The following is a 25,668-nucleotide window of genomic DNA, read 5'->3' on the forward strand; positions in this document are numbered from 1 at the left end:
TTAGAAACATTTTTTCAATTCATACTCGTACATAAACAGACTATATATATATTATTTTACTGTTTATTTTTTATTAAAGTTATTCCACTTTCTTATAGGTGCAAAGATTTATTTATATAGCTTTATTATGGAAATTGTAATCATTGTTACATCATAGTGACATTGTGATTGTTTCGATAATTCTAGCTAGCTAGTTAGTAGTGAGTAAAAGAATCTGAGCAAAAAAGTATTCTCGTTAGCATTGACTCTTCTGTTTGTAAAAGTATTTGCAAGAAAGAATTCTTAAATTGCCCCAACGTGCCTAATCACGCAGTGCACATTAAACGGTGTGTTAAACAACTACATTGCAATAACCTCGCGCAATATTCATCATCAAAAATAAAACCATTAAAAAAATTAACAGATTGCATAATAACTCCATAGTTGTGTTTTTATTTCAACAAACGTTCAACCGGGTAAAAACATCGAATTCAAAAAAAAGGTTTGCTTTTCTTTTTTATCCTCTCTCTGATTGGCTGGCTGATTTTAAAATGCATTCATCGCGTGTGGTATGTAGTCTGATAAAGCAACAAATCCAGCACGTTGCCTCGATTGCGCATTACCATATTCAAGCGAATCTCTTCCTCGCTCAGTTCTTCCATTCGAAGCAACATCTGCAGTCGATCTTTGTCGATCAAGCCCAACTGAACGCGATCCCAATAGCAGTGCTTCAGACATTTCTGCTTCGGCACCAAGCAAGCCCTGGACGGGTGGAAAATTTCACACTCGCGGTTCACGTTCAACGGGCATCCGCAAATTTCATTCTGTTCCGCTTTTGCCTCCTTCGCATGCTCTGGACAAACGCGCTTCAAACGTTTGCAATAAGTCTGCGTCGATTTGTTGTACGCGTCGCAGAACAAATCATAAGCCATATTGCGTGACGGATAAGCGGTGCCATAGCTAACTCGCATCTCTTGCTGCAAAAAAAACACAAGCATGTTCGAAACAAAAATAAAAAGATAAATGAAATCCATTTCTCGTTGTATAATAAAACAATCACCGCGTAATTTTACCTTCGCGTAACATTTGTAGCTGTGCTTCAAGGCCAATTTACAAGGTACATCATTTCCGCATATGAAACACGAATACAGTGAATCGCCATCCTCGTCATCACTTTCCATTACAAATGAAGACATTTTGCACTGTTTGGCGTCTGCAATCCACCGCTCAATTCGTGCCTGCTTCCCATCCAACTGTAGAAAGCACTTTTGCATTTCCTCTTGCTTCAAGCGAATCTGCTGCAACCGAACCACATCGTTGGCTTGTGCTTGCGACGGCGTTGAATACCATTGCTGAATTCGACCGGGTAAAATCGTTAACAAACGTCTAAATAATAAAAAAAAAAGTTCTATTCAAATGAAATAATCAAACGTTTCTTTTCAAGAGAAAAAAAATAACCTACGCTCGAGCTAACTTCATCACACATTCTTGAGAACAATATTTCGAATTCGCTCTTGCAGCGTAGACACAGTCAGGACCAATGCAATGACGCGGCGGAAGAACATCATGCACTTCTTCTTCTTCTTCTTCAACACTGTCCACTTTACCGCATGCTTCTTTCATAAACTGTTCGAATTTTTTCGTCGAAGACCTGGTATCCCTCGGCAATACCAAGTAAGCGTCGTCATCGTTTTGTTGTTTTTCATGTTTTACCTTATTCCGCTTTGTGGCAACCACTTTGGCTCTTAGGCTAGATTTGACGCGCTTGCTGTCCGTTGTCGAATTCGGCAGTTTCGGTTTTCGTTGAGCAATATTTCCATCATGACTGGATCGTTTTTTGCGTATCTAAATTTAAAAAAATTAAAGCAACAACTTCCAATCATCAATACTTCACTTACTGTGTCTGATTTTTGAATTGATGAAGAACTTTTTTCCGGCTCTGGTGGAGGCGGTTGCTCTACAATTGCGGGCGGTGATGGTGATTGTTCAGGCTTGCATTCGTATTCCACTTCAATAGGATTAACACATTCACGCATTCTGCATCTCGCGCCACTGCTAGATTCTGATGTGCAGATATCACAAAGGCCACAGTTAACTGTTCGAAAACAGGCAATACATTCGTTACAATCCCTCCGTTTGATCTTTTTCACCAATTTCTCTCTACTCGACTGCTAATAACAATAACATTTTAAAATTTCCATAAAATAATAAATTACATTCCCAAATATATTCACCGTTTCAGCGTTTTCCAGTTTGCGTTTCTTCTTCTTCGCATGGAGCACTTTCAAATGTGCATTGCTCTGGATACAAGGGGGGCAAAAGAAATTCTCCATTTTCTTTGCACTTTTGCTCGATTTAATATTCATGCAATCATTATGAAACCATCTCTCACAACTGTCACAACATCTAAAATTGTTCCATTGAAAATACTAGATCACATCTCTTATCAACTCATCTTAACATCAATGTGACCCCATGACTTACAACGGTGTACAAATTGCATATAACAGTTTATGAATAATGATAATTCACTGCATTAACGCCTGATTGTTTAAATTAAACTATTTATAATGAAGTAATTGTCAATAAGTTTACCTACCAACATTTATAAAAAAACAGATAGTCAGTAATGAATGAATGCCAAACTCCTCAAAACGGCATATTCATGATAAAAATGTTTCATTATGATAGCATATCAATTTTTTCTAAATTATGCTACCATAAATTAATGCTTCATTCATCGCTGACACGTGCTACAGGACATAACAGAAATCAAAGGAATTTTTCTGGTTAAAGATGCCATGAAAGACGCTGAAAACGAAGGAAAAAAGAAAAAAATAAAACAATTAAAACATATACAAAATAAAATCAGTTACTGTCTTTGCTTTCTTTCGCTAACGAAAAAAAAATTTAAAAACGCCAAATAACCATCGTTATTCCACAAAAAAAACACTACAGTAAACACTTGAATTACAGTATTTGACGAACAAGTTCAGTAACAAACTACCGAAAGAAATCAATACGAATGCTCACTTTCAAAAATATCAACATTAACCCTGCACTGAAACCAAGACTAATCGGATATTTTGGAAAAATAACAAGACCATTACTTTTATCAACAAACAAATTCTATACAGCTGTAAAATTTTAATGACAGTTAATTTTAATAAACAGTACTACAAAATACTAATAAAATACCAGTAAAACTATTACATTGTAATAAACTACCAGTATACACATTGAAAGTTGGCAACAAGATATTTTTCATATACACAGTATGTGATATAAATAATTATTATTAACTTATAATCAATTTTCATCTGAATAGTCAATAAAAACAAATTATTCACTACAGATTCTCAGAAAATTAAAATAACTTGCACCTTTGGAAGTATTAAAAATTATAATTCAGGTAGCATACTAGACAGTTACAAATAAAACGTCACACATTACCACTACTGTTTAACTAGCCAAAACCTGCTCAGATGATAAAATATAAATCAACCTACAATATAAATGACAAATTCTAAGATAGTTGCAGTGAAAATTATTCTATAATTACTATGAGCTTACTCTGTTCTATTCTTACTATGAGGTAAATATCTCAATCCATTTTTAGTTCAAAATACGATAGCCGATTTAAAAATCACAAAAACTATTGCCATGTGGCTAAAAGCTAAATAAAAATATCAACAAAAGAGAACAAAATCGACAAAAACGTGAAACACTTCAATCAAATTAACCACATAAATTAAGAATACAAATTATTCGCTCTTTGTTATAATTCATAAAATTACATAAAAATTCGATTGGAAATCTTCAAAAAATGCAATGAAAATATTTGTAAACTATTTTAAATATAATTTAACAATTAAAATACGAATCTTGTCGTGGAAACATTGCAATACATATTTCAGTAAAATTAGAAAAAAAGAATTTCAGTACACATCTGATTAAAATAAATATTACAAATAACCCATAACAAATTTGATAGTTAATACGTATAGAAGCTTAAATATGCAATTTTACAAAACGTGAAACACACAAAAACTTACATCATAAATTCACTTTCTTCATATGAGTTACAGATGCAATAGGGTCCTTCGGATGAGTTTCCGTTTGTTTCCTTTCGATTTTTATTACTCATATTAACAGCTTCAACTTAATAATATTTTTCTGAAATAAAAACGTTAATTTAAAATAACGAAAAAACAGATATTAAAAAGAGGGAAAACAGTGTTAATTTTGAACCATAACTTCACTTATCATATAGAACTAATTTTATAAATATATTACAGAACAGCAAATTACAGCATAATTAGCGCAATCACGTTATTCTTTAAAAACATGAAGTAAACACGAATAATAACTTAGAGTTACAGTATCCTTATTAATATGATCAGGTTTGTATTACAGATAACACGTTCGTTGCAATTTACTACTTACTTTTCTCGATTATATTTATCGTTATATTGGATCATCAATCGTATTAAAACTTTAGATTTTTTAAGTTTGACAGAGAATTTTAATAACATTGACAGTAATTCCTATTAACATAGCAATTCTACAGAAAGTATTATTGCTTTTAAATCATTTACCCATAAATATGAATATGAGGAAATTTATAATCTTTCCCAGCAACAAAGATAATATTAATCACCTATTTTGATGCGCAGATGGAAAGCTTTAAAACTGTGAATATTATTGGCAAGTTTAATACTCTGTTCCAATGATTTTTCTATCTTCCTATTCCTACCTCAAATAACACTGTGGCGTGAGCTGCCATCAGTTTAATCTAACTGTATAAAAACAAGTTATTCACGGAAACAATACCAGTATAAGAAAACAGTTCATTTCCTAACAATTCGTTTGCAATATCTGTCTCTTCATTTACAATATTTTTTTACCTGCATTTGTATGTAATTCATATGGTGTCATTTTCTGTTGTAAAACTTAAGAACTAATGTTTTGTTTTCATGCGTTTTCTTCAGCTGCATGACCACATTACAGAAATCAAAGCTGCATCACAGCAAACCGCTGGAACAATAATTAATTTTCACCTCATCATATACGATTTTTTCGCGATGTAATCACTGACATCGCATTGAACTGTAAACAGTAGAAAATTCATAGCTCATTAAACACAGCCATCACATAAAGCAGTAACATTTTCAAACCAAACTATGCGTGACCTAACCAATTTTTATCAGATCATGGAATACTTCCTTTCATTTCATACGGTTTAATGATTTTCAAGTACAAACTATCAGTGCAATACAGTCTCAAATTCTTGAATAAATATTTACATTTATAAACAAATATAAATTTTAGTGTTACAAAATAAAAGTTTCATTACTCAAATAAGCACATACACTGCTAACCATAATCTAGTTGGACATTTTCATTATAATCTGTTTATAAAACTTGCAATTATAAAAGCAAACAGTGTAAGCACAAAATTTATTATATATATATATATATATATCCCACGTACATATGTATGCATATCTATTCACAGCAATGGAACAGAAAACATCAAAATTTAAAACAATAGCTTCACAGCAACGTGGCTGAAGGCACTTAAGTGGCAATAATTATTTTCTGAATTATGGAACATAAAAAAGAGTCACATTTTCTTCAAATTTAAAACAAAATTCAACAACAATAAATTGAATCGAAAAAAACTAATAATTTGAACAAATATTCACTTAAATTTACGCAATAAATGCAATATGTACACTGCAAAGATTTGCATTACAATTTTTACAGTTGCCTTCAACATTCTACGCTGGAGGCGGAATTACTGCCGGCCATATAGGTGGCGGTGGTTGCTGGGCACCCAGATAAGGATCACTGGGAGTTGGAGGAACGGTAAACTGCGGCGTTCTCATCAGCCGAGGAACACCAGGTGACTGACCAGGAAAGCCGGACTGCTAAAAAGGAAAAAGAAGAAGAAGATAAAAACATAAATCCAGCATCAAAACTCGCATAAGTTATATATGTATGTAATAAACTGCTGCTCTTTAAATCATTTATGTTCCGCATCACACGGTTCAAACAAACTAAAAAAAATTCAACTCTCACCGATGGACTTGGCAAATAGATCATCGGCCTCGTACCACCATTCCAAGCATTTGTACCAATGCCCACAGCTCCTCTCGGAGTGACAATACCCATCCGATTCAAGCTATCATACTGAGATGGTGTATATCCTGAAAGAAAAAAAACCCACACATGCCTCGCCTGGACAACAAGAAAAATATTTTGTTCCACTGTTTGTTAGTATTACCAGTAACGGACAAGCGATCTGTAGGTGTTGCCAAAGGGGTACCTGAAAAATACCGAAATATGAAAAGAGCAATTTTTTAATTTATGATAAAATAAAAAACAGTTGTGTTCAAAAAAAACAGAGTCCAATTTACCAGGGGGAGGCTCGTTGAAGTGTTGCTTGAACCAGGCAAGCAGATTGTTCAAGTTGTTGAAAACACGCCCGCGAAATCGAAACCCATCGGGCAAGGCGGTGAAATATTCGTGCCTGACGCGAGTATTGGGCAAGTAGGAGAGTAGAAATTTTCCAGGATAATCTTTACAAGCGCTCAAAGAGTAGGGAATTTTGTTTCCACCGTTTTTCTGTTTTTCTTCAACCAAAGAGTTTTCCAAAATCTGAGTGTCTCCGCCGTTTGAATCGCGGTAATACTTGTAGGTGAGAACCTCTCGGACGCTCATGGCAACCGGATGGACAAATCGAGCCAAAATTTCATCCAAATCTTCATACACCTGTGCAAGCAATAAGATAAATAATAATAATAATATAAAAGCTTGCAATAATGAATAATGAGGAAAAAACAAAAATCACCTCAGATCCAATTATAAGCGACCGACCAAGAGTGAACGAATTCTCTTTGTTCTCTTCTCGAATCGATACGTGCTGATATATACCATCACAAACTTTCCAAGTGAGAGTCAAAAAATCTGCTCCCTAAAAAATGAATAAAAATAAAATTTAAAAAAAAACAAATTTATTTCAACCTTGCTGCTTGGTCGAATGATAGCGTCGCCTTCGTCCATTTGATCGAGCAATTCTTCAGCTTCACTGCAAGTGCAGTTTCGAAACGACGGATGCGCGATCACTCGTTTGTAAATTGCGTCGTCATTTTTCATCATTCTTGCTGTTTCTTCCTTTTTTCGATCTTCTTCTTCAGCTTTGAAATCGTAATGATTGTCACGTCCAGTTCTGTAAAAATTGAATAAAATTTCAATTATTTATATTAAAAATATGAATAATAAATTAATAAATACGCATCGATAAATTTTTACAAAAACCAAAATATCCACAGCATATCATGGAGTGGATATATATTACCCTACCCGTATTGGAATTCACGATCTTCAAGATCCGACGTGCGGCATGTGAGATCGCAGGAAAAACGATAAGTGTCGATTTTCATAATGCGACAAGCGATCGTCATGCCAGATTTCACGCGCTCGTTGGGATCGTTGACGTGACGATCGGACAAGTATTTTATTGGAATGAAGCCAGCAATGCCGTTTTCCAGACGTACACGAACCCCAATCGCCTGACCTGGACATTCATTGGCGTCGTAATGTTTCCAGACCTGAGCAATAATCAATTTTAATTGAAAATATGATAGAAAGAGAAAATTTTCTTGTTTATCACCTCGCCCAATTCGGGAAAATCATCTTTGAAACAAATTGGACATTGCCACAAATTTGTGGTGCTGTCCTTAACTGGCCGAGCTTCTTCGAACATATTCGGAGATGGTCGTTTGTAGACTACATTTAAAACTTTGGCCATGATTAATTTGCCTAAAAAGGAAAATTGTCAGTTAAAAAGAAAAAAGAAACATTTTTTTAATTACAAATTACCCGGTCCAAAAGTTCGAGGGGTTTCTTTTATTAGCATGTAGAACAACTGTTCCCTAGTCGGTGGATGGTACAACGCCCGCAAATCTTTGTACCGATGATTCAACTCGGCTCTTATATCGTACAATGTGATGTTCTTATTTCCGAATCCCTGAATTAAGAAAAAAAATTTTTTTTCAATATTAAACATATGAAACTTCCACTGACAACAAGTCATATTACAGAAGTATACAATGGAATATTATAAGAAGAAGAAAAAAATGAAATTTACTTGTCTTTGCAATTCTTCGGCAAAAGCGTCCAAATCCAAATCTTTCAATCGTTCGGGTGATTCGAGAATTTCATCCAACGCCGTGCCAGGATCATAATCGTCCACAGTCTCGTCGTATTCCAAAGCATCGAATGCCATCTTTCTTGCCCATCTAAAAAAAAGAAAATATACTAGCAAGTTCTACATTTTTATATTCTATATAAATTTGTTTTTTACTCGTAAGTTTCAGGATGCACCCGAGAACCGTCCAGTACGTCGATAAATACGCCGGATTTGTCCATCATCCTGGCGGTGTCGATTTTAATAAAGCCGGCACAATTCATGAACACTTTCGGACCCATGCGACAGTGGGTGACCAATTTGGAACGATTTTCCAAATGCAACTCTTCTGGGGTGAGAATTTTCAACAAGTGAGAAGCTTTGCGGGGTCCCAAGCCGCAGACGAACTGCAACAACGGCGCCGTGTACGGATGCTCGATGCAACGGTTCACATCCACACCGACTTCGCTGACGCGATTGATAAATTCTTCGGTAATTCGTTGAATCAACTCTTCTTTGGAAACCATATTTTGAGAAGGGTGGAATTTCAAAGACAAAATTTCATCGTCCGGCGTGACAAGCTGGCTGAATTCGATCAACGGATCCTGCAAACGCCGAGCAATGCTAATTGCTTGACGCAACAGAATCGAATATGTTGGAAATTCTTGGTTGGCGGGTCCGCTATCGGCGTAAACCCTGGCCAATTCTGGATCGACAATTTCGACTGGAATGTTTCTCCCAATTGTACCGCTGGCTTGCAAATCCACCACCAACGATTCCAAATCTTTTTTATAATACACCGCATCACTCAAACAAAAGTGATTTTATTTAAAAAAAAACAACCACCACCAAATTAATCATCTCACTTACAGTGATTCGCCGGCTATTGCTATTGCAATTGGCATTTTTTTTACAAGAAATGTTTTCAGTTCTTCCAAATCGACCGTCTAGAAAAGAAAAATTCAAATATGCGCATTTCGTGCAATGATAAAAAAAATTACTTTCAACTCTCTTTCATTGTCACTTCGAGCAAAGGTTCTTTTCGTAAAATTACGCAAAACCAGGTGATCCAACACGTCTCCATCCGCATTTACAAGCGCGGCATAGCTCGGTGATTTGCTAAAAATAATTTGTAAAAATATATATATATTGAAAACCAAATATTAAAGTGGATGATCACTCACGGCTCTAAAGAATAAGCGATTCCAAGAATGGTCAAACGATTATAATCTTCACGTTTCCGTTCCACTTTCGGATCATGCCAATAGGGAGCAATGCGCAACCATTCCTGCATTCGATTTGCGCATTTCTAAATTAATCATTTTAGAAACAGTGTGAAATTATTTCTTCTAACAACAATTTCAAATACATCTCTTACTCAGGTATTTTATTATTCGTATATATAAATATATATCGTTGGAATTTGATTTTAAACAATTTTCACAACAGATTAAATTTTTATTAGTAAAAATTGTCGTAGAAAGTGTAAATTTCAATACCTCTATGACATGCTCTTCAGCTTCACGCTGCAACTGCAATCGTACTTCCCGTTCGAAAATGGGATAAAGCATATCGTCTAAACACTGTTTTAACGCTTCGTGCCTCAAGCTATTCCATTCTTCGGCAACAGCTGTATATTCATCCTAATTATTAATTAGACATACAATTGAGGTACTTGAAAATTTCCAATCCATCTACAAAGTCAAATAACCCTACCCTGTGGAACAACTGCTGTTGCAACAGTTCGTTGTAATAAGTCGTTCGTTTGCTTTCTGAACCATCAATGGAAAAGATCATATTTATGAGATGGCTTTCTTCTGCCTTAAAAATTGCACAAATGTTGTAATGTAAGAGTAGAGAAGATTTCTGAAACGCAATCTCACACCTCTTTCAACCGAAGATATTCATCATTTTTCAACAATCGTACGGGCTTATTTTTCAAATATTTGCAAGTGTAAAGTGGATGCGCCTCGTCGATCAGCGACCGCCCGTGCATTGTCGCACGAACGCTGACCGTCACCCGTTGTCGGTATTGCTCCCGCACAATTCTCCTCACTATTGGATTGCGAGCAAATCGCATCGCCACCATCCACTTGGCCCCTTTCAGCACCGAGTCCACATCCGGAAGCAAACTGCAAAACAGATCATCATCCATAATTTCTTCAAAATTAATAATATCTATTCACCATTCAACAATGTACTGTTCGGCAACTTCACGAGCCGACTGACTCGGCTGAGTAACTTCGTTTCTACAATAACCAACTTCCAAATTTTCAGCAAACTGCTCGGCTGTCAAGCCGAACTTGTCAGCTAAGCCGCCAATACCGACTTCCAAAAGCTGGGCATATTGACTATAGCCGGCAGCCTGCTTGAATTTGCCGGCACGTTCGAGGTCGATCTGCTCGTTTGCCCGGGTCCTGTACAAGCGTGAATAGTACAACATGAAGAAGGCGTACCAATCGTTCAACTCTTCGACAGTATCCGCGCTGGAGAGCACGTCGAAATCCGAATCCCGGATCTCACGACCGCATACCAGCTCGTCAGTGCCGCCGTCGGACTGCCGCTTCAACTGCAGCTGATAGTCGCGCATCCGTTCCAACTGCTGTTTCAGCAGATGCTTCTTTTCGCGATTATTGCACCACTGTGCGTCGCAGTGGTAAATTTTCCACAGATCTTTCATCTTCAAATACGGCTGCACGTGCTCTTTGCGGTAAAAGGCGATGAATGGAACTTCGTAGTCCATGTTTCGGATGAAGCCCAACACTTCGCGGATTCGTTCCAAAGCCGAATTGGATTTCGACGGTGAACGTTCCTCTTGACAACTCAAACTGCGACAATTGAAAACTGTCTTGAAAATCCACTTGGCCTCGGCAAGCAGTTCTTCAGGTTCCGCTTCGGTTACCGGAACCGCACGAAGCTGAAAACGCTCGGGCCTGTCTTCAAGCTGAATACGCTTGTCTTCGTCAAGCAGATATCTCCGCTGCAATTCTACGGGTTCGATTTCCTTTAAAAAATGTAAAATAAATTTCACAAACATTAAAAAAATAATATAAAATGAATAGACTTCGAGAAGGGTGTGCTTGTTGTGCCTGCGTCGCCGAGAGGCGATTCGCATTTGACGAAGCTCCTCATCCTCGCCTGCTTCGTCATAATCATCGTCTTCATCATAGTCCTCCTCATCGGCAACGTCGTCGTCGGCAAAAAATTCACCAACATTAAAATCCACCCCAAACAAATCTCGAGCCTCTTCGAGAGCGCTAAAATTGTGACAAAAAAAATTTTTTTAATCAAATTACAACAAACCACACCAAATAAAACAACACACACCCTTCTGACACTCCCAAAGCATGATGCCTCCTCTTTCTTCTTCGTCTTTTCAATCCAAAATCTTCATCTTCATCATCATCTTGAATAAAATCATCCAAGCCTGCAACAAAAAGAACAAAACATAAAATCAACATGCAAAAAAAACTATCGAACGTAAGCGGCATCAACTTACCAGATTCTTCACCCGTATCACTTCCTTCCTCATCTGCGTAGTTTATATGACGATGAGAAATGTGACGATTTCTATGGATATCAATTTGCTAAAAATGCATAATAAAAATAACACTTCATAATAATAATATAATGAAAAAAATTTCATAAAATTTGAGCAAAAAAACACTTAATACGTTAAAGATAATAAAAAATGTCTATACACTTTTTATCAATATAATTTATATTATTATTATTTACAAAGCTGAATGAGAATCAGCAAGCGCTGCACGAAATGTAAACACAGTCATCCCACAATTACAATCAATTACAAATCCAATAATTACACAAAATTACTAGTGCGATATTTAGAACAAGGAAAAATGTGTCACTGACCTTGGCCAGGTGTTTTTCGTTGTTCAAAATACATTTAATAAATTGAGTTTAGCAACTGTTTACGTAAAAAGTGAATTTGAATTTCAATCATAATCATTGTTAATATGAAAATAAATGCAAACAATGCTAGCTTGCAAAGAAAGCTGAAAATGGAAAAACAACTCGCCTCTCTTTCAGATGATTCACGTTTCATACGAACACGGTCAAATCGATCGGCACTGTCAGATTCATCGCTGTCAGAACCAATTTCTACCCGTCGTTTTTTACGCTTAAAATAGCCAATAAAAATATTTTTTTACAAAAATGTCTTTTGAAACAAACCCGAATCGATAAGCCCAAGTTCTCTTTCAACAGTTCTTTGTCTTCTTCCTCAAGTTCACTGAGCATTTCCTCGGAGTCATAATCTTCAGATTCTTAAACAACGTACGCAAATGATTCAACTAGCTTAATGCACGTATGCGAAAATAAATACTTTTGTCCTCCTCTTCTTCCACATCTTCATCATCAACGATGAAATTGCCAAATTCTTCTTTAATGCGTTCCGAATCTACAATAAAATATACATTTTTCAATCGATTATCATTTACAAAAACACAATCAAACCAGTTTCTTCTTCTTCCTCCTCCTCGTCATCACTAATAATACGTCGTCGTGATTTTTTCGCTGGTCTCACTTCATCTTCATCAAAACCTTCAGTCTCAGATTCAATTGCTTGATCATCAATCCAATCAGCCATACCTAGATCAATGTTCAAAAGATTAAACGAAAAACTATACATAAGAATTAGATTTTTCAGAAAATGATGCTAAAACCAACATAAAACAACAAAACATTTTACGAGCAATTCACAGTTCAAAAGTGAAACAAAAATATGAAAAAAATGTTAACACGAAAATGTGAAAAAGTATGAAACCGTCGTCAGGCAAATCACACGGATGGATTAGTGCAATACAAATCAGAGCATGCAGCCGACATAGTAGGCAAAAAATACAGTAGTACAAGACAATCAAGGTTAAATATTTGTTTAAGTGGTTGAAGATTTCAAACATTTTTACACATTTCAATAATGAAGTACAAGCACATATTTTTAAAAATCTTGCTTTAGAAAATAAAAGTAATTTATTTTTTCAAATTTTTATAATTATTTAAAATATTTTTTGATTATGATTTTGATCAATACTTATTTATCAAAAAAACATCTTAAATGAAATCTCAAATCTTTCTCTTTAACACAAAAACAGTTAATTACAATCACATATATCACTATAATAATTGCAATGAGGTCACAGGGGTCAGTTTTCTGTGTCAATTTTTGTTCTGAAAGGATTATATTCTGAAATTATTTCTTTCACTTGGCACAACGATTTTTGCTTATTTTATAATGGTTTCTACGGCTATTGTTTTTCATATATCTGATAATAAAAATTTTCGATTCAGCTAATTTTCTATTTCTGTGCATTATTATTTCTGGGTTACGTATTGTGAATTGATATTAATTGTGTCGTCAGGAAAGTTTAATAACAGGAATGTAATTTCTCATTCATTTATACTGTATCTTTCGAAATTGCCCAAGAAAGGGCTACACAAAAAGAAAAATAGCAGTTGAATGTTAAATTTTAAAAAAATATAAGAACACCTTGTACCATTTTTTCAGATTGCAGTTTTTAATTTAAAGTGTAAATTATATCAGGAAGTCTTCTCAAAACATTTCACAGTACGAAATAACTTTGAAATAAATGACAAGCAGCATAAACAATGAGAACTTGATTCTCCGCAAAGAATATTAAAAATTTGCAAAGTGAAGCGTTTTTCACATAATGTTTTAATTTTGAGAAGCTTTAAATTACGTAAACAAGCGCATGTGGCTGAATGCATTTGCGCAGGATGACGTAATCTGAGCTGAGGAAAAGAAAAAGTACTTGCTATTGCATTATGAAAGTTGAAAACATAGACGGAACTGCTTGTTTAAGCAGAACAATGAAAATATGTTTTTCTGATCTTCCTAACGACGGTCATAATCGACGGCTTGTAAAAGCGAAACGAAATTCATCAGTATATTCAGGTAAATGAAATCTCTAAAATCACATTTGTTTAAATTAAGTGATGAAAAGCGTTGTTTAAAATTTAATTCGCTATCATTTCTTATCTATTTAAGCAACTCCAATAGATTCTCATTTATAAATATCGTGCCCAATCTAAAACTTTTATTAACTGTCACACTACAATATAGTGATTTATGTTTGTTTCTCATATTTGCGTATGATCAACTTTCTTCGAAATATTATCAAATAACAAATATTATAAATAAAAAAATATTCATTTTATTCAATTTAGTAACAATAATTTTGTAATATTTTAATATACTTTTTCGTTAATAATGCTTGATTCAGTTAATGCACACATATTTAAAGTAAAACAATTTTTCTGACGTAATATTTTTTCTCACTTAAAACAGCAAAACTTTGGTTTGAACAGCTGCTAAAATTTGCTTTTGGGCATCAGCTGAAACTTTACTTTTTTCAGTTGCCGAAAGGGGGTAAAGTAAAAATTCTTAAATTCTTCTTTTCACTTTTAGCTCATGTTTTTCAAACGTCACATTTTGAAACGATCTCATGACAAATCTGAAAAACAGTGCGAACAACAAAATCAGTGAATTCTTCATTTATACAATTTTTCATATTCGTAATAATGAAGCTGTGGTTTTTATTCATTTATTACTTTATGAAGAAATTGCAGAAACATGCAGTTCAGTGAATTTGATTTATTTTGCTTTTAATTAACTTTATTTCAAAGCTAATATTTCATTTGCATATTAAAAAGACTTTTTCCAAAAAAAACTGCATATTTCGTACTGATAATGAAGGATACTAAAAATTTGCACAATATTCACCATTTTTATTATCACACTGCAAAACTATTTTAAATGTGATATATTAAAATCCATTGCATTTATATCATCATCTAATTTCAACAGTGTCAAAATATTATTTCATAATGTCTTTTTTCACACATTTTCATTATATATATCTGCATGTAAAAATACAGAAAATAATATAAATAAAAAATTCTTTTAAATGCTATATCCGTATTCATAATGTTTTAAATATGAAATTTATGTTCCTATTTTATATTGATGATTATACGTTTATTTTTCATTTTCATTTCATTTTAGCCAGGTTAATTGAAACTGCCAATTGTTTTCTTTCTTTCTAACAACAAAACAAGCTACAAATGGCTCCTTATTACTACGATAGACTCACTAACTACTTGTCTGAATCTCAGCCTGTGAAACTGTATGATTCTGTCATTAGACGAAGTTTTAGTTCAACTCAAGATCTTGTATCCAGATACAACCCACATTCATCACTTTCTGTTTATTATCCAGAATCAAAAAGCTTGTTACGAAGAAGCCGCAGTGTAGATTATATTTCAACAAATCCATTCTATCCAGTCACACATGCTATACCTGATTATCCAATGCGCAGGTATGATCTGTATGTGCCTGGAACGTGGAGTTATCCAATATGGAAATATTTGTATGAACCGACCAGTTATTATTCTACACCCTTACATACTCGATATTATGAAGATTATCGCAGCCGATTTCGATATCCACTCAGTACTTACTATTTAGCCGGTGAATTAGATTATTATTGCAGAGATTTAAATCGCACCTTGAACCGATATGATTACTTGAGATACAGATATCATACTCTATATCCAACGTATCGTTTCTACTACGGTACAGGCTTGCATAGCTTGCGACATTATGTTGGCTATCGATCTTATCCAAATTATTATACAATTTACACTTATTGGTACTAAATTTCAACAACTTAAAAGCATAGAAAAGAATCTATTTACATTAGCATTTGAAATCTGATTATTCACTAATTCACCGTCTTACAGTGTTAGGTAATTTTACAGAAATTTAATTTAAAATGTGCCATCAGTACTGCTTATTGTTCCTTATGAATTTTAAAATAAAAAGTGCTTTTATGAAAAATCATGTACTACGCATTTATTTTCAATATTTAACATTAACTGCAAATTTGAAGTGTTTTATATTATTGAAATATATGTTCAAACTTAATGTTGTTAAATTAATGAGTAATAATGTGAATAATAAATGAAAATACACCAAACAATTAATTTAGCTATATGTTAAAAATAAAATTGTCATATTTTATGAAGAAACTTTAGGAAAATTATGATTACATGAAATAAAAATGTCGGGCAAAAGTGATTGTCAAGTTAATTCGTTATAATAAAAAAATGCTTTAAATTACATATATTAATTTGTTCGATGCGGACGAATAATTCTTTGATTTGAAATTTATAATTCAATCTAATTGTTGTAATAAACAAATTTTCGCTATTAATAATACAGATATAACTGAATCTGTGTTTTGATTTGACTAGTTTTTATTAATTATTATTACAAAACGAACTGGTTGCAAAATGAACAGCAATAAAGAAGCATAATATCAAACAATAGTTGTAAATGGTAGAACTGTTGAAGCAAATAATTTTATAATTTTTGAAAATAATTAAAATTCACACATCTTTAACATTGCTGTTTGTTTTAAAATAAAAACTAAAATTTATAAAAGTTACACAGCATTTATAGGTAAAAAAATTGAATTTTAAACAGCAGATAATAGCAACTGCAAAAGTTGGTTTCCAGTAATATTTATGAGCAATTGAAACTAGATTTAAAACTGCTGCATTATTTATAAAACTCGTTTCTACGTTCGCAGAATATCAGAAATTGCAAATTATATTTCAGAATGTACAAAGCATGCTACATCGAATTGTTTGTGTTATTTTTTATTGATGTTTCAAAGGTTAGTACCGCTGTTGAAGCTTTGTTTTAAATAAAATTAAATTCACAAATAGTGCAATTCGATAAACATTATGAAGGGTATTGGAAGCGAAGATTTTGTTCAATAAACAAAGCTAATGCAATTTTTGTTGAATGATGCGATTATTTTCAAATGCTACCTCCACCTTTTCTTCAGTATTCATTAATGCATGCAACAAACAAATACGTATACATTTATACAGTATTCTGTATGGTTTGAAATAATAAAATTTTTTAACCCATTGTTTTGTTGGAGACATTATATCTGCTTAAATTATATTAAAATATTTTGAATATTTATTTGAAACTGTTTGAAAACTTAAAAAATCAATTGCGGTGAGATTAAATATTATTTTCAAATTATATTTCCTGAAGTGATAAAAAATGATTACAACGCGTAACTGATTTATTATTATTTATTTGCAAATATTTGATTAATACAACTTCTGGAGATAGTTCGTCAGTAAATATGCTTTTATATGTTGAACGTAGGATTGTCAGATAATTAAATATTTAATGCACCAATTAATTTTTGTTAAAAATTTTAAGTAAATTTTAATATGATGCATAACTTTTAACGTGAAATTCAAAAGTGATTTCTACTATCTACAAGATGATGTTATAAATTGCATATTTTTTTAATATGATTAATTTGCAATTTCACTTAAAAACAAACATATGGGAGCGTTTTGTACTGAAGGATTTTTGGAATATGATGGAAAAAATGCATAATATTCTCTAACTTAAGAAATTTTTCAGTATATATTAAAACCATATTTCCATATCTTACTGATTAATTATTATCAATAAAAATTCATCGATCATTAATTCTTTAATTCTGATTTTAAAACAGTTTCATTTTCTGGGTATAAAATTTATTATTAAATAAAATTTGACTTCTTAATTCCAAAACTGTTTGCTTTTTGTATATCTTTTAGTTATCATATATTTTGGTGTTTTAATTTTTAAAAATGAATTCACATTTTTGCATAGACGAATGTCAACATTATTCCACAAAATGATTCAAACTTTTTTTTAGTGTTCTAAAGTTGCGTTGTGTGAAGAAAAATTCCATTACGTCAAATAGCAAACAAAATGACAACGCTGGAAAATAAACTGCACCTTGCTTTATCAACAATTGGTTTGCTGATAATGCTCTTTCATAAAAGCAATGGAGATAGGCAACTCATTTTTGTGCACGTGGTATGTTACAGTTCATGTATAAAAGTATTAGCATTTCATTAATCACTGAGATATTATAATTTGCATAATGAGCGTATTGTGCCACATCATCATTAAATGGTTGGATAGAATGATTTACTTAATGACATAATTCAGCGATAGTTGCAAACGTCAAGATTCTATCTATGCAGTTGCAAAAGATTAATATCTTATATTTAAATTTTATCAATAGTAGTTCTGCGCCATCAATCAATAAAGTTAATTACTTTGATTGAAAGGGCAATCATTTCTGCAGGTACACAATTTTGGTCAGAAATTCATTTTTGCATTTTTATAGATACTCAAAAAGAAACAAACATTAAACAGTTTTTGTATATTGAACTAAATTCAAGTAAAAAATGGATAAATACAATAAGTAAAATTTTAAATAGCTTAAGCTTATTTCTGTTGCATATTCAGTTCATATATATGTATTGATAATTTGAATTTTTAAATATTAAATTATCATAAAAGCTTATGACTGTAGATATACTGTGAGATTGTGCAATTGCAGATGTGGCGCCATGGTGCCAGAGCTCCTCTAACTTTGTTTCCGTCTGAGTACGATCAGACAATCCAAAATTGGCCAAACGGATTGGGCGAATTGACTCCAGTATGATTAATTTAATTTGAAAACTTTATCAAAATTTCTACATTCACAAAATGAAATTATTTAGTTGGGAATTTTGCAACAATTTCAACTGGGAACTTTTTTGCGACAACGTTATGAAAAGCTGATTCCAAAATACAAATCGGATGCGGTGAGATTAAATATTATTTTTATTGTTTTGTGCATTAAATAAATTTAAATTAGATTTACATTCGTTCAACGGACTCCAATCGAACAATCATGAGCGCAATGGCAAATCTTGCGGGCATGTTTCCGCCTGAAAATAGCCAAAATATTTTAAACTTAACTTGGCAGCCAATTCCTATTCACACGATTCCCAAAACGTTGGACAAGGTTTGAAATTTTAAAACTAATTCCATTAAACATTGGGCACTTTATTTTAGAATAGTGTCCATGCAAATTATAGTATTAGAGGCTGTGCTGAAAAAAGCAATAATTTAAAAGCTAAATTATTACTTTGTTAATAATTGGTCATTGTATCAATGGGATTAATTTTTCACCTTTATCATTGCAAAAAATTTGTCTCTTTATTTTGAATGATTTAAACTTAAATTCAAAAATACGACTTTAATTCATTTTGATTAAATTTAAGGTATTGGATGTCACGTATTCAACGTGCCCGTATCCAGATCACGTGTTCTACAGTGAGGAGATGAATTCTGAAACTGTGCGAGCAATAATGGAAGAAAAGGCCGCTCTTTTTGATTTTCTCAGAGAACGTACAGGTTTAGAAATTCCAACTTTTACCGACATATTTGATGTTTATGATTTATTGAACTGTGAGGTATGACACAGTGGGTTGTTTTGTATATTCAAATTTAGTTGTAAGTTGTAAGTTGTATATTCAAATTTGAATTTTTAAAAATAATATTTTAATTTTTTTGTTTATTCAAAAAGCGATGTAAAAGTTGAGAAATATGAATACAAAATAAATCATGCACAATCTCAGGATGGAATTTTATAAATGCTCAACGGACAATTACTTCAGAAAGCTCACAATATGGTCGAAACAAATCGAACATGGATGAATGAAGCGCTTTTTAAAGAAATTGAAGATTTATTTTTAAAGTCTACTCTTCACTATTACAGCAACTCGAAAATCACCCCTTTTCGTGGAGGTATTGTTATTATTATAACATCTCAAATATATATAATCATTGACATTGATTTTTTAAATTATATTTTTCTTCAAGTTCACTTATTTATATTTTTGATAAGTACAAATAATCATAAGGTGAGTATTGATTTTTGACATATTAAATTTCATATCGTTATTTTGACAGTTCAAAATTTTTTCTTTTAAAAAACTTTGCATACTGTTTAACTGGAACTGAAAAATTCAGTTCTTCATTTCCAATCCAACAGGCCCCCTGTTGCAAAGCGTTGCAGAAGTGCTGATGAAAAAAGCAAAAAGAATTTACAACGATCAGCTGAAATACATGGCTTATTCTGCAGTATGAAAAAATATCCATTGCATTTTCTTCTGATTTTGGTTTTTTTAATTTTCAGTAAAACTTTTCAGCATGAAACTGGAATAATTGCGTTTTTCACAAGTATGCAAATTTACAATACATCATTGATCCCAGATTTTGCAGCTTGCATCATGACAGAGCTTTACGAAGAAGAAGACGGTACTTACACTGTTGATGTGAGTAATTCTTTGCAATCATTATCACTTTCATTTGTTGCTTACAATAATATAATTTAAATCTAGATTATTGCAAAAGTAATATGCATATGTTTTTAATTAAATAAATAAATAAATAAATACATACATATATATTTTTTAATTAGATTCTGTACAAAAGAAGCTTGAAAGAGGAAGTGCAAGTTTTGGAACTTCCGTGGTGCGGAACAGTTTGCAATTTGGAAACTTTTATCAACTGGAGCAACAATATAGCGGTAAAAGATTGGGAAAAAGAATGCGGTCTCAGGAGGGAAGAAAATTTTTCAGAACTTCAGCAACGTAAATTTTATGTTTTTTCTTATTGAAAAATTAATTATGAAATTTTAAAAGGAAGAATTTTTTTTGAAGGCAGAGAAGTGATCTTTTTATCAGTAGCGCTGATTGTCGCCATCACCGGATTGTGTATTTTGTCAGTGATGTATTATCAACTGAAAACATTGATCAAATTGAAAATTCCTGACTGAATATACGAAGCTTGTGAAAAAAAGGCAAAGAATTATTACGAATTTTTGAATGTACGAATTTACTTTGAAAATAGATGATAATCTATTTTATAAAAATAATAATTAAAATATTAAGAATTAATATTATGAAAATATTTTTAAAAAAGTGATCAAATCAAAGCTTTTGATAAGCAAACGATGTGAAATAAAATCATGGAAAGCATGGAAAAGTATAAGTAAGCTGAACATTGCTTTTTCATTATTGTTGTATGCATGTATGTTGTATGTATGGAAACTCGCATACAATGCAACGAATAAATATATTTTACAATACTCAAACTCATCATACGGACAGTATGCACGAAAAATATAAAATCATTTGAAAATTTGAAATTTCAACAAGGTTAAAAAAGAAACAAGCTCACAACCGTTTTTTAAATCATTCGAGTCATTTGCTGTATGAAAATCAGTTTTTGTTTCACAGAAAATTTATAACTTATAGTGTTGAGAAATCTTTTCTCTATACCTGCTCATCACTACACAAAACTCCCCACGGTCAAAAGGTGAGCGTCATGCTGTATGCTTGCCACAACTGAGGTGGTCGGATGTTGAAAAGGCGTCAAAGTGAAATAGTTCTGATAGTGCGGCTGTTCAGACCCAGCGAAGTCGCACAGTCTAATCGATTGCGCAACCAAGCCGATTTCCTAATTGTTTTTCGAGATTCAGACGCGGAGTCAGGTCAAGAAAAAAGTATAAATACGAGTCAGGAAGGAGGAGGGAAAAATACTACGGATCACGCCATCTGTAAGATCGCTTGAACCGTCTTTTGCTTGCTATCCCACTGTTCCATTCCTTGTTTGAACTTAATAAATCGAATTTCATCACACACCTCATTATTGATTATCTATGAATAACATATACAGTCCACTACAAAAAAGATCTTTAAGTTCGAACCAGAAAAATTTCCCAACATAGAATTAAACAAACTCAAAACATCAAAAAATTAATAGCATGAAAAAACAGGAAACTTCATTAAAATAATATCTCGTTTTTATAATCACAAATGTTTATAGATTATAAAACCTTAAAATCAAGGATGAAACTTTTTCTGGAATATTTCCCTAAAATACTTGAAATTTTTTAATACTGTAACGAAATTTCAATGAAGACAAGTAATGCATTTTGAAATATGTTACACTTCTGGATTTACTTTACATTTTTTTATAACTTACCATACCATAATAAAAATTCGATCAGTACATATTTTAAAATGCAGATAAAGTTAAATTCACTCCGGTTTACATAGTAAAGTTTATTATTATTATTTTCAAATCTCTTTGAAGTTAGTGTTGTACATACACAATTTTGTATAACTGAACTTCACGCTTTCTTAATAACAATGCACATTTGCTTAAATTTCATGTGAAAACCTTGTGCTTGAATGTGCTCTTGCAAAGTAATCGGCATTTCACAAATTAAGTTTATTTTCCTTCTAAATTATTAATATTCATTATGTTCATCACTGATTAATCATGTTCTTCGCAAACGCTCGCCTGTCGAACCACGTTTTCAGGTATCGCTTCAGTCAGCATTTTGGTTTTCAACAATAAAATCAACTCAATTTTAATTTCATCACCGGCACCCATCCCATACCAAACTGTAATAAACATTTACATAATCTAGTGCAAAAACCAGAAAAAAGAAATCAAAGAAGGAACTTCGGTTTTCATGACAAAATAAAACCAGATATATAACTAATACGTGAGTTCAATTCTTTAATTGAAGCTTTCAAATCGACGTTGCGCTTTTCCAAACTTTCCAGTTCTGCATCCAGAGCTAACTTCTCCATCTTCTTCCGCTGCCTGTACCTCTGTGCAGCTTCTTTATTCATGCGACGCTTCCGTTTGACATCACCCACATCACAACTTTTCTTTTCACTCCGGTTTCTTCTGTAGTTATGATCAGAAACTGACTTCACGTTATTTTCATCAATTTTACTTAATGCTGCAATAGATTAAAAAAAATAATGCATAAATAATACGCTACTTCTAAACAAAATCAAACTTACTTTCACATTCAGATGGAGAAGGCTGATGGTTGTTAATCGAGGACAGATTATTATCTGCAGAACAAGATTCGGCCACTACTGATTCATTCAGCCTCTTTTCTTCATTCAACGCCGACATATTCCAATCACACTTATATTCGTCATCAAAAAAGTCCCCTGTCTTTGTTTCATTTCCGGCATAAACAGAACCTTCCAACAGCTCATCAACTTTATTACTAAATTCCCAGTCTGACAATGATAAAAAGTTGTCAAAGCTCTGAATATCTAAAAGTTTCACATTGAAAAATGGTAACCCACTGAATTACAAAAAAAAGTTCAAAAAACCATACCGCTTTCACACCAAAGTTGCTTTAAATCATTTTCAGAGCACAAATCAAATGCGTCCAAGGATGACAAACCGTCCGTTTCCAAGTCACAGAAATCATCCAACCCCCTATAAAAAGTTGAAATTAAAAGGAAAACAATAATAATCAATAAAAAAATTCTTACCCAGAAAGTAAGTTAAAATCCTGCATATTAATTCGATCAAATGCTGTGATCTGCTTTTGAAATGTAAAAACAGTTGAAAAATTATATAAAAAATCACCGTCAAATAGTGAGACAAAATGCCCAAATGGAAAATTGGTTGTCCTCTAAAATATGCACATATTAGAAAATGGACAATTCAAACGAAAATTTATCTTTTAATTTAAAATGTTTTCAACTCTGTCATCCAAATAAAAATGATGCGAAAATAAAAGCAAAAATTAAAACTTAACATTAAATTAAGGAAGAAAACGTATTTTTGAAATCAACAATAAATAATGATTAGAACATCAATTAACATTTTTCAAAGCTTAGAAATACAATAAAAAGTGACTGAATTTAAAATTCAATAATTACAACACATTTAACAGTTAACTGAACTAAAGCTTTAAAATTAAAGCGGCTTTAAAATTTTAAACTATAAGCATAAACTGGAAACTGATAACAATCGATAATAACAGTTTTTTCAGTTTAAAAAATGAAAAATTAAATTGAAATGAGATAATTTTTCTTAAGAATTAACCATTTTAATTTAAAATTTTATATTCTGACAGATAGCTTTCAGAATTTGACCCGTAAAAAATAATGCATAAAACTCAGAAGGTAATATAGATAAACACATTTAATTACTTCTTTATCTATATTTACAAACTGTAGATAAATATGTGAAGTTTTAAAATGTACCTCATGATTGAATTTTTAAAGACCTTTCTCAGGTCAACGGAATAATGGAACTCTTAATTACGACATCTTCAACGGAACAGGCATACGACAATGAGAATATAATGAAAGAAGCGATGTAAAGAGCCTATTGCATCATCATCGTCATTATTTGATTTTCAAGTATAATGTTACAATAAGTTATCGATAATTCAAAGAAAATATTGGTTTCTTTTTAATATGATATATAATATTGTTTTGTAGAATGAAAATTTTTAATATATTAAAATGTTTTATAAATTTCAATTTTATGAAATATTTTCAGCTTACAATAATTTTTGAGACTATTTTGACAAAAAACAATAATAATTAACAATCTTTTTACACACATAAATCTTAAAATTAAATATCTCTTAATATCAGCACATAAAAATGAATATTAAAGCAAGAGAGAGATAACTTTTTGTTTTTATTTTAAGATTAAATGTGTAATTCCTTTTTTAAATAAAAAGTTGTCAAACGAGAATTTATAAAATTAAGTTTTACTTATATAATAAATTATTATTTATTTTTAGTTACGCAACATCTGCATGTTTAATTTATAAGTTTTATAAACGCGCTATTGAAACGTATATTCTTCACAGTTTTGTAGTTGTCAAAAGAAAAAACATTGTCTTCATGACGTCATAAAAAGGAAGGGGCTGATAAATGTAATTTAAACAACATCAATCTCTTTTAGCAAAAATATGCAGATTCCGCTTTTTCAATTTCTTGCGTTTCAGCTTCTAATTTTTTCTTATCTGTACTGTACATTCATCAGAAGATTGATTTGCATACATGATTTATCAGGAGAACATTTACTTGCGTTATTTTACTGCATTTTCATTTTCGAAAGCACGAGGAAAATGGGTAAACGCAAATGCAACATATTGACATAAAAGACATCCCTGTTTAAAGTTTTGCTTTATCAAATTTTGCGTAACCATGTCAAGAGGCCAAAATCCATTTATATAAACGGTATAGCTTTGCATGCTCATTTTCTTCTTTCCTGTTTGTTCCTTTAACTTCCCATCACTGCATGCCAGTTTTCACTAATGGTTGTTATAGGTATGGCTGATTTTACTAAGCATACGTTAAGAATTGTACATATTTTTAGTAACCTGTAGTGCACGCTTTTCTGTTCACAAAATAGAATATTAGAATAGAGAATTATAAAATCTGAAATAAAACATAATCTATAATGAACTTACGACGTGGCTAGTTCTGAATTTAGTAACTTGTAATTCGAAATTTAATAACTTTACACATGCAAGGTGTTCAAAGAAATTAAAATTTGTTTAATAATTTATATACAAGATAAAGTTTCACAAGAAAGGCTCTCCACAAATGAATAGAATTTAATGTGATGCAAAAAGTGTATAGTCAACCCTTGCTGAAATGTGCAGCTACACATGCATAACTTTTTGTTATTAATCAAACAACAAACACCCAAAAACGTAGGGCGGAAGCGCTACTGTTGAAGA

The 25,668-nt window shown here is 32.2% G+C and overlaps 6 protein-coding genes across 6 annotated transcripts; 3 read left to right on the forward strand and 3 right to left on the reverse strand.

Annotated features, from left to right (window-relative positions):
• Positions 1 to 536: 536 nt before the first annotated feature.
• Positions 537 to 4,581, reverse strand: Tsp_02372 (putative CpG-binding protein). Its single transcript, XM_003378207.1, has 9 exons — positions 4,578 to 4,581; positions 4,035 to 4,140; positions 3,636 to 3,648; positions 3,035 to 3,108; positions 2,214 to 2,385; positions 1,878 to 2,147; positions 1,442 to 1,824; positions 1,053 to 1,365; positions 537 to 956 (listed from the first exon to the last, which is right to left on the reverse strand). Exons 1-9 carry the CDS (start codon positions 4,579 to 4,581, stop codon positions 537 to 539), a joined length of 1,755 nt encoding a protein of 584 aa, XP_003378255.1.
• Positions 4,582 to 5,762: 1,181 nt separating this feature from the next.
• Tsp_02371 (putative transcription elongation factor SPT6) lies at positions 5,763 to 12,782 on the reverse strand. The gene is made up of 20 exons (XM_003378208.1): positions 12,650 to 12,782; positions 12,519 to 12,593; positions 12,368 to 12,459; positions 11,673 to 11,760; positions 11,501 to 11,600; positions 11,388 to 11,430; positions 10,360 to 11,090; positions 10,059 to 10,305; positions 9,838 to 9,994; positions 9,673 to 9,803; positions 9,358 to 9,482; positions 8,351 to 8,980; positions 8,135 to 8,285; positions 7,867 to 8,014; positions 7,658 to 7,806; positions 7,348 to 7,595; positions 7,009 to 7,213; positions 6,402 to 6,756; positions 6,064 to 6,191; positions 5,763 to 5,912 (listed from the first exon to the last, which is right to left on the reverse strand). Exons 1-20 carry the CDS (start codon positions 12,780 to 12,782, stop codon positions 5,763 to 5,765), a joined length of 4,086 nt encoding a protein of 1,361 aa, XP_003378256.1.
• A 1,196-nt stretch (positions 12,783 to 13,978) lies between these two features.
• On the forward strand, positions 13,979 to 15,231 carry Tsp_02370 (putative PAB-dependent poly(A)-specific ribonuclease subunit 2). Its single transcript, XM_003378209.1, has 4 exons — positions 13,979 to 14,108; positions 14,502 to 14,587; positions 14,622 to 14,695; positions 15,219 to 15,231. Exons 1-4 carry the CDS (start codon positions 13,979 to 13,981, stop codon positions 15,229 to 15,231), a joined length of 303 nt encoding a protein of 100 aa, XP_003378257.1.
• A 46-nt stretch (positions 15,232 to 15,277) lies between these two features.
• On the forward strand, positions 15,278 to 15,871 carry Tsp_02369 (hypothetical protein). Its single transcript, XM_003378210.1, has 2 exons — positions 15,278 to 15,531; positions 15,706 to 15,871. The coding sequence occupies exons 1-2, from the start codon at positions 15,278 to 15,280 to the stop codon at positions 15,869 to 15,871; spliced, it is 420 nt and encodes a 139-aa protein (XP_003378258.1).
• A 2,210-nt stretch (positions 15,872 to 18,081) lies between these two features.
• On the forward strand, positions 18,082 to 20,909 carry Tsp_02368 (prostatic acid phosphatase). The gene is made up of 12 exons (XM_003378211.1): positions 18,082 to 18,113; positions 18,328 to 18,349; positions 18,646 to 18,744; positions 18,809 to 18,892; positions 18,946 to 19,095; positions 19,355 to 19,487; positions 19,585 to 19,600; positions 19,832 to 19,880; positions 20,106 to 20,216; positions 20,285 to 20,414; positions 20,557 to 20,728; positions 20,798 to 20,909. Exons 1-12 carry the CDS (start codon positions 18,082 to 18,084, stop codon positions 20,907 to 20,909), a joined length of 1,110 nt encoding a protein of 369 aa, XP_003378259.1.
• A 1,509-nt stretch (positions 20,910 to 22,418) lies between these two features.
• Positions 22,419 to 25,182, reverse strand: Tsp_02367 (cyclic AMP-dependent transcription factor ATF-5). Its single transcript, XM_003378212.1, has 6 exons — positions 25,021 to 25,182; positions 23,450 to 23,592; positions 23,290 to 23,393; positions 22,961 to 23,224; positions 22,654 to 22,896; positions 22,419 to 22,549 (listed from the first exon to the last, which is right to left on the reverse strand). The coding sequence occupies exons 1-6, from the start codon at positions 25,180 to 25,182 to the stop codon at positions 22,419 to 22,421; spliced, it is 1,047 nt and encodes a 348-aa protein (XP_003378260.1).
• Between the last annotated feature and the right edge of the window lie 486 nt (positions 25,183 to 25,668).

This window comes from Trichinella spiralis (genome assembly GCF_000181795.1).
Source record: "Trichinella spiralis strain ISS 195 chromosome Unknown Scfld4, whole genome shotgun sequence".
In the NCBI taxonomy this organism is placed as follows: Eukaryota; Metazoa; Nematoda; class Enoplea; order Trichinellida; family Trichinellidae; genus Trichinella; species Trichinella spiralis.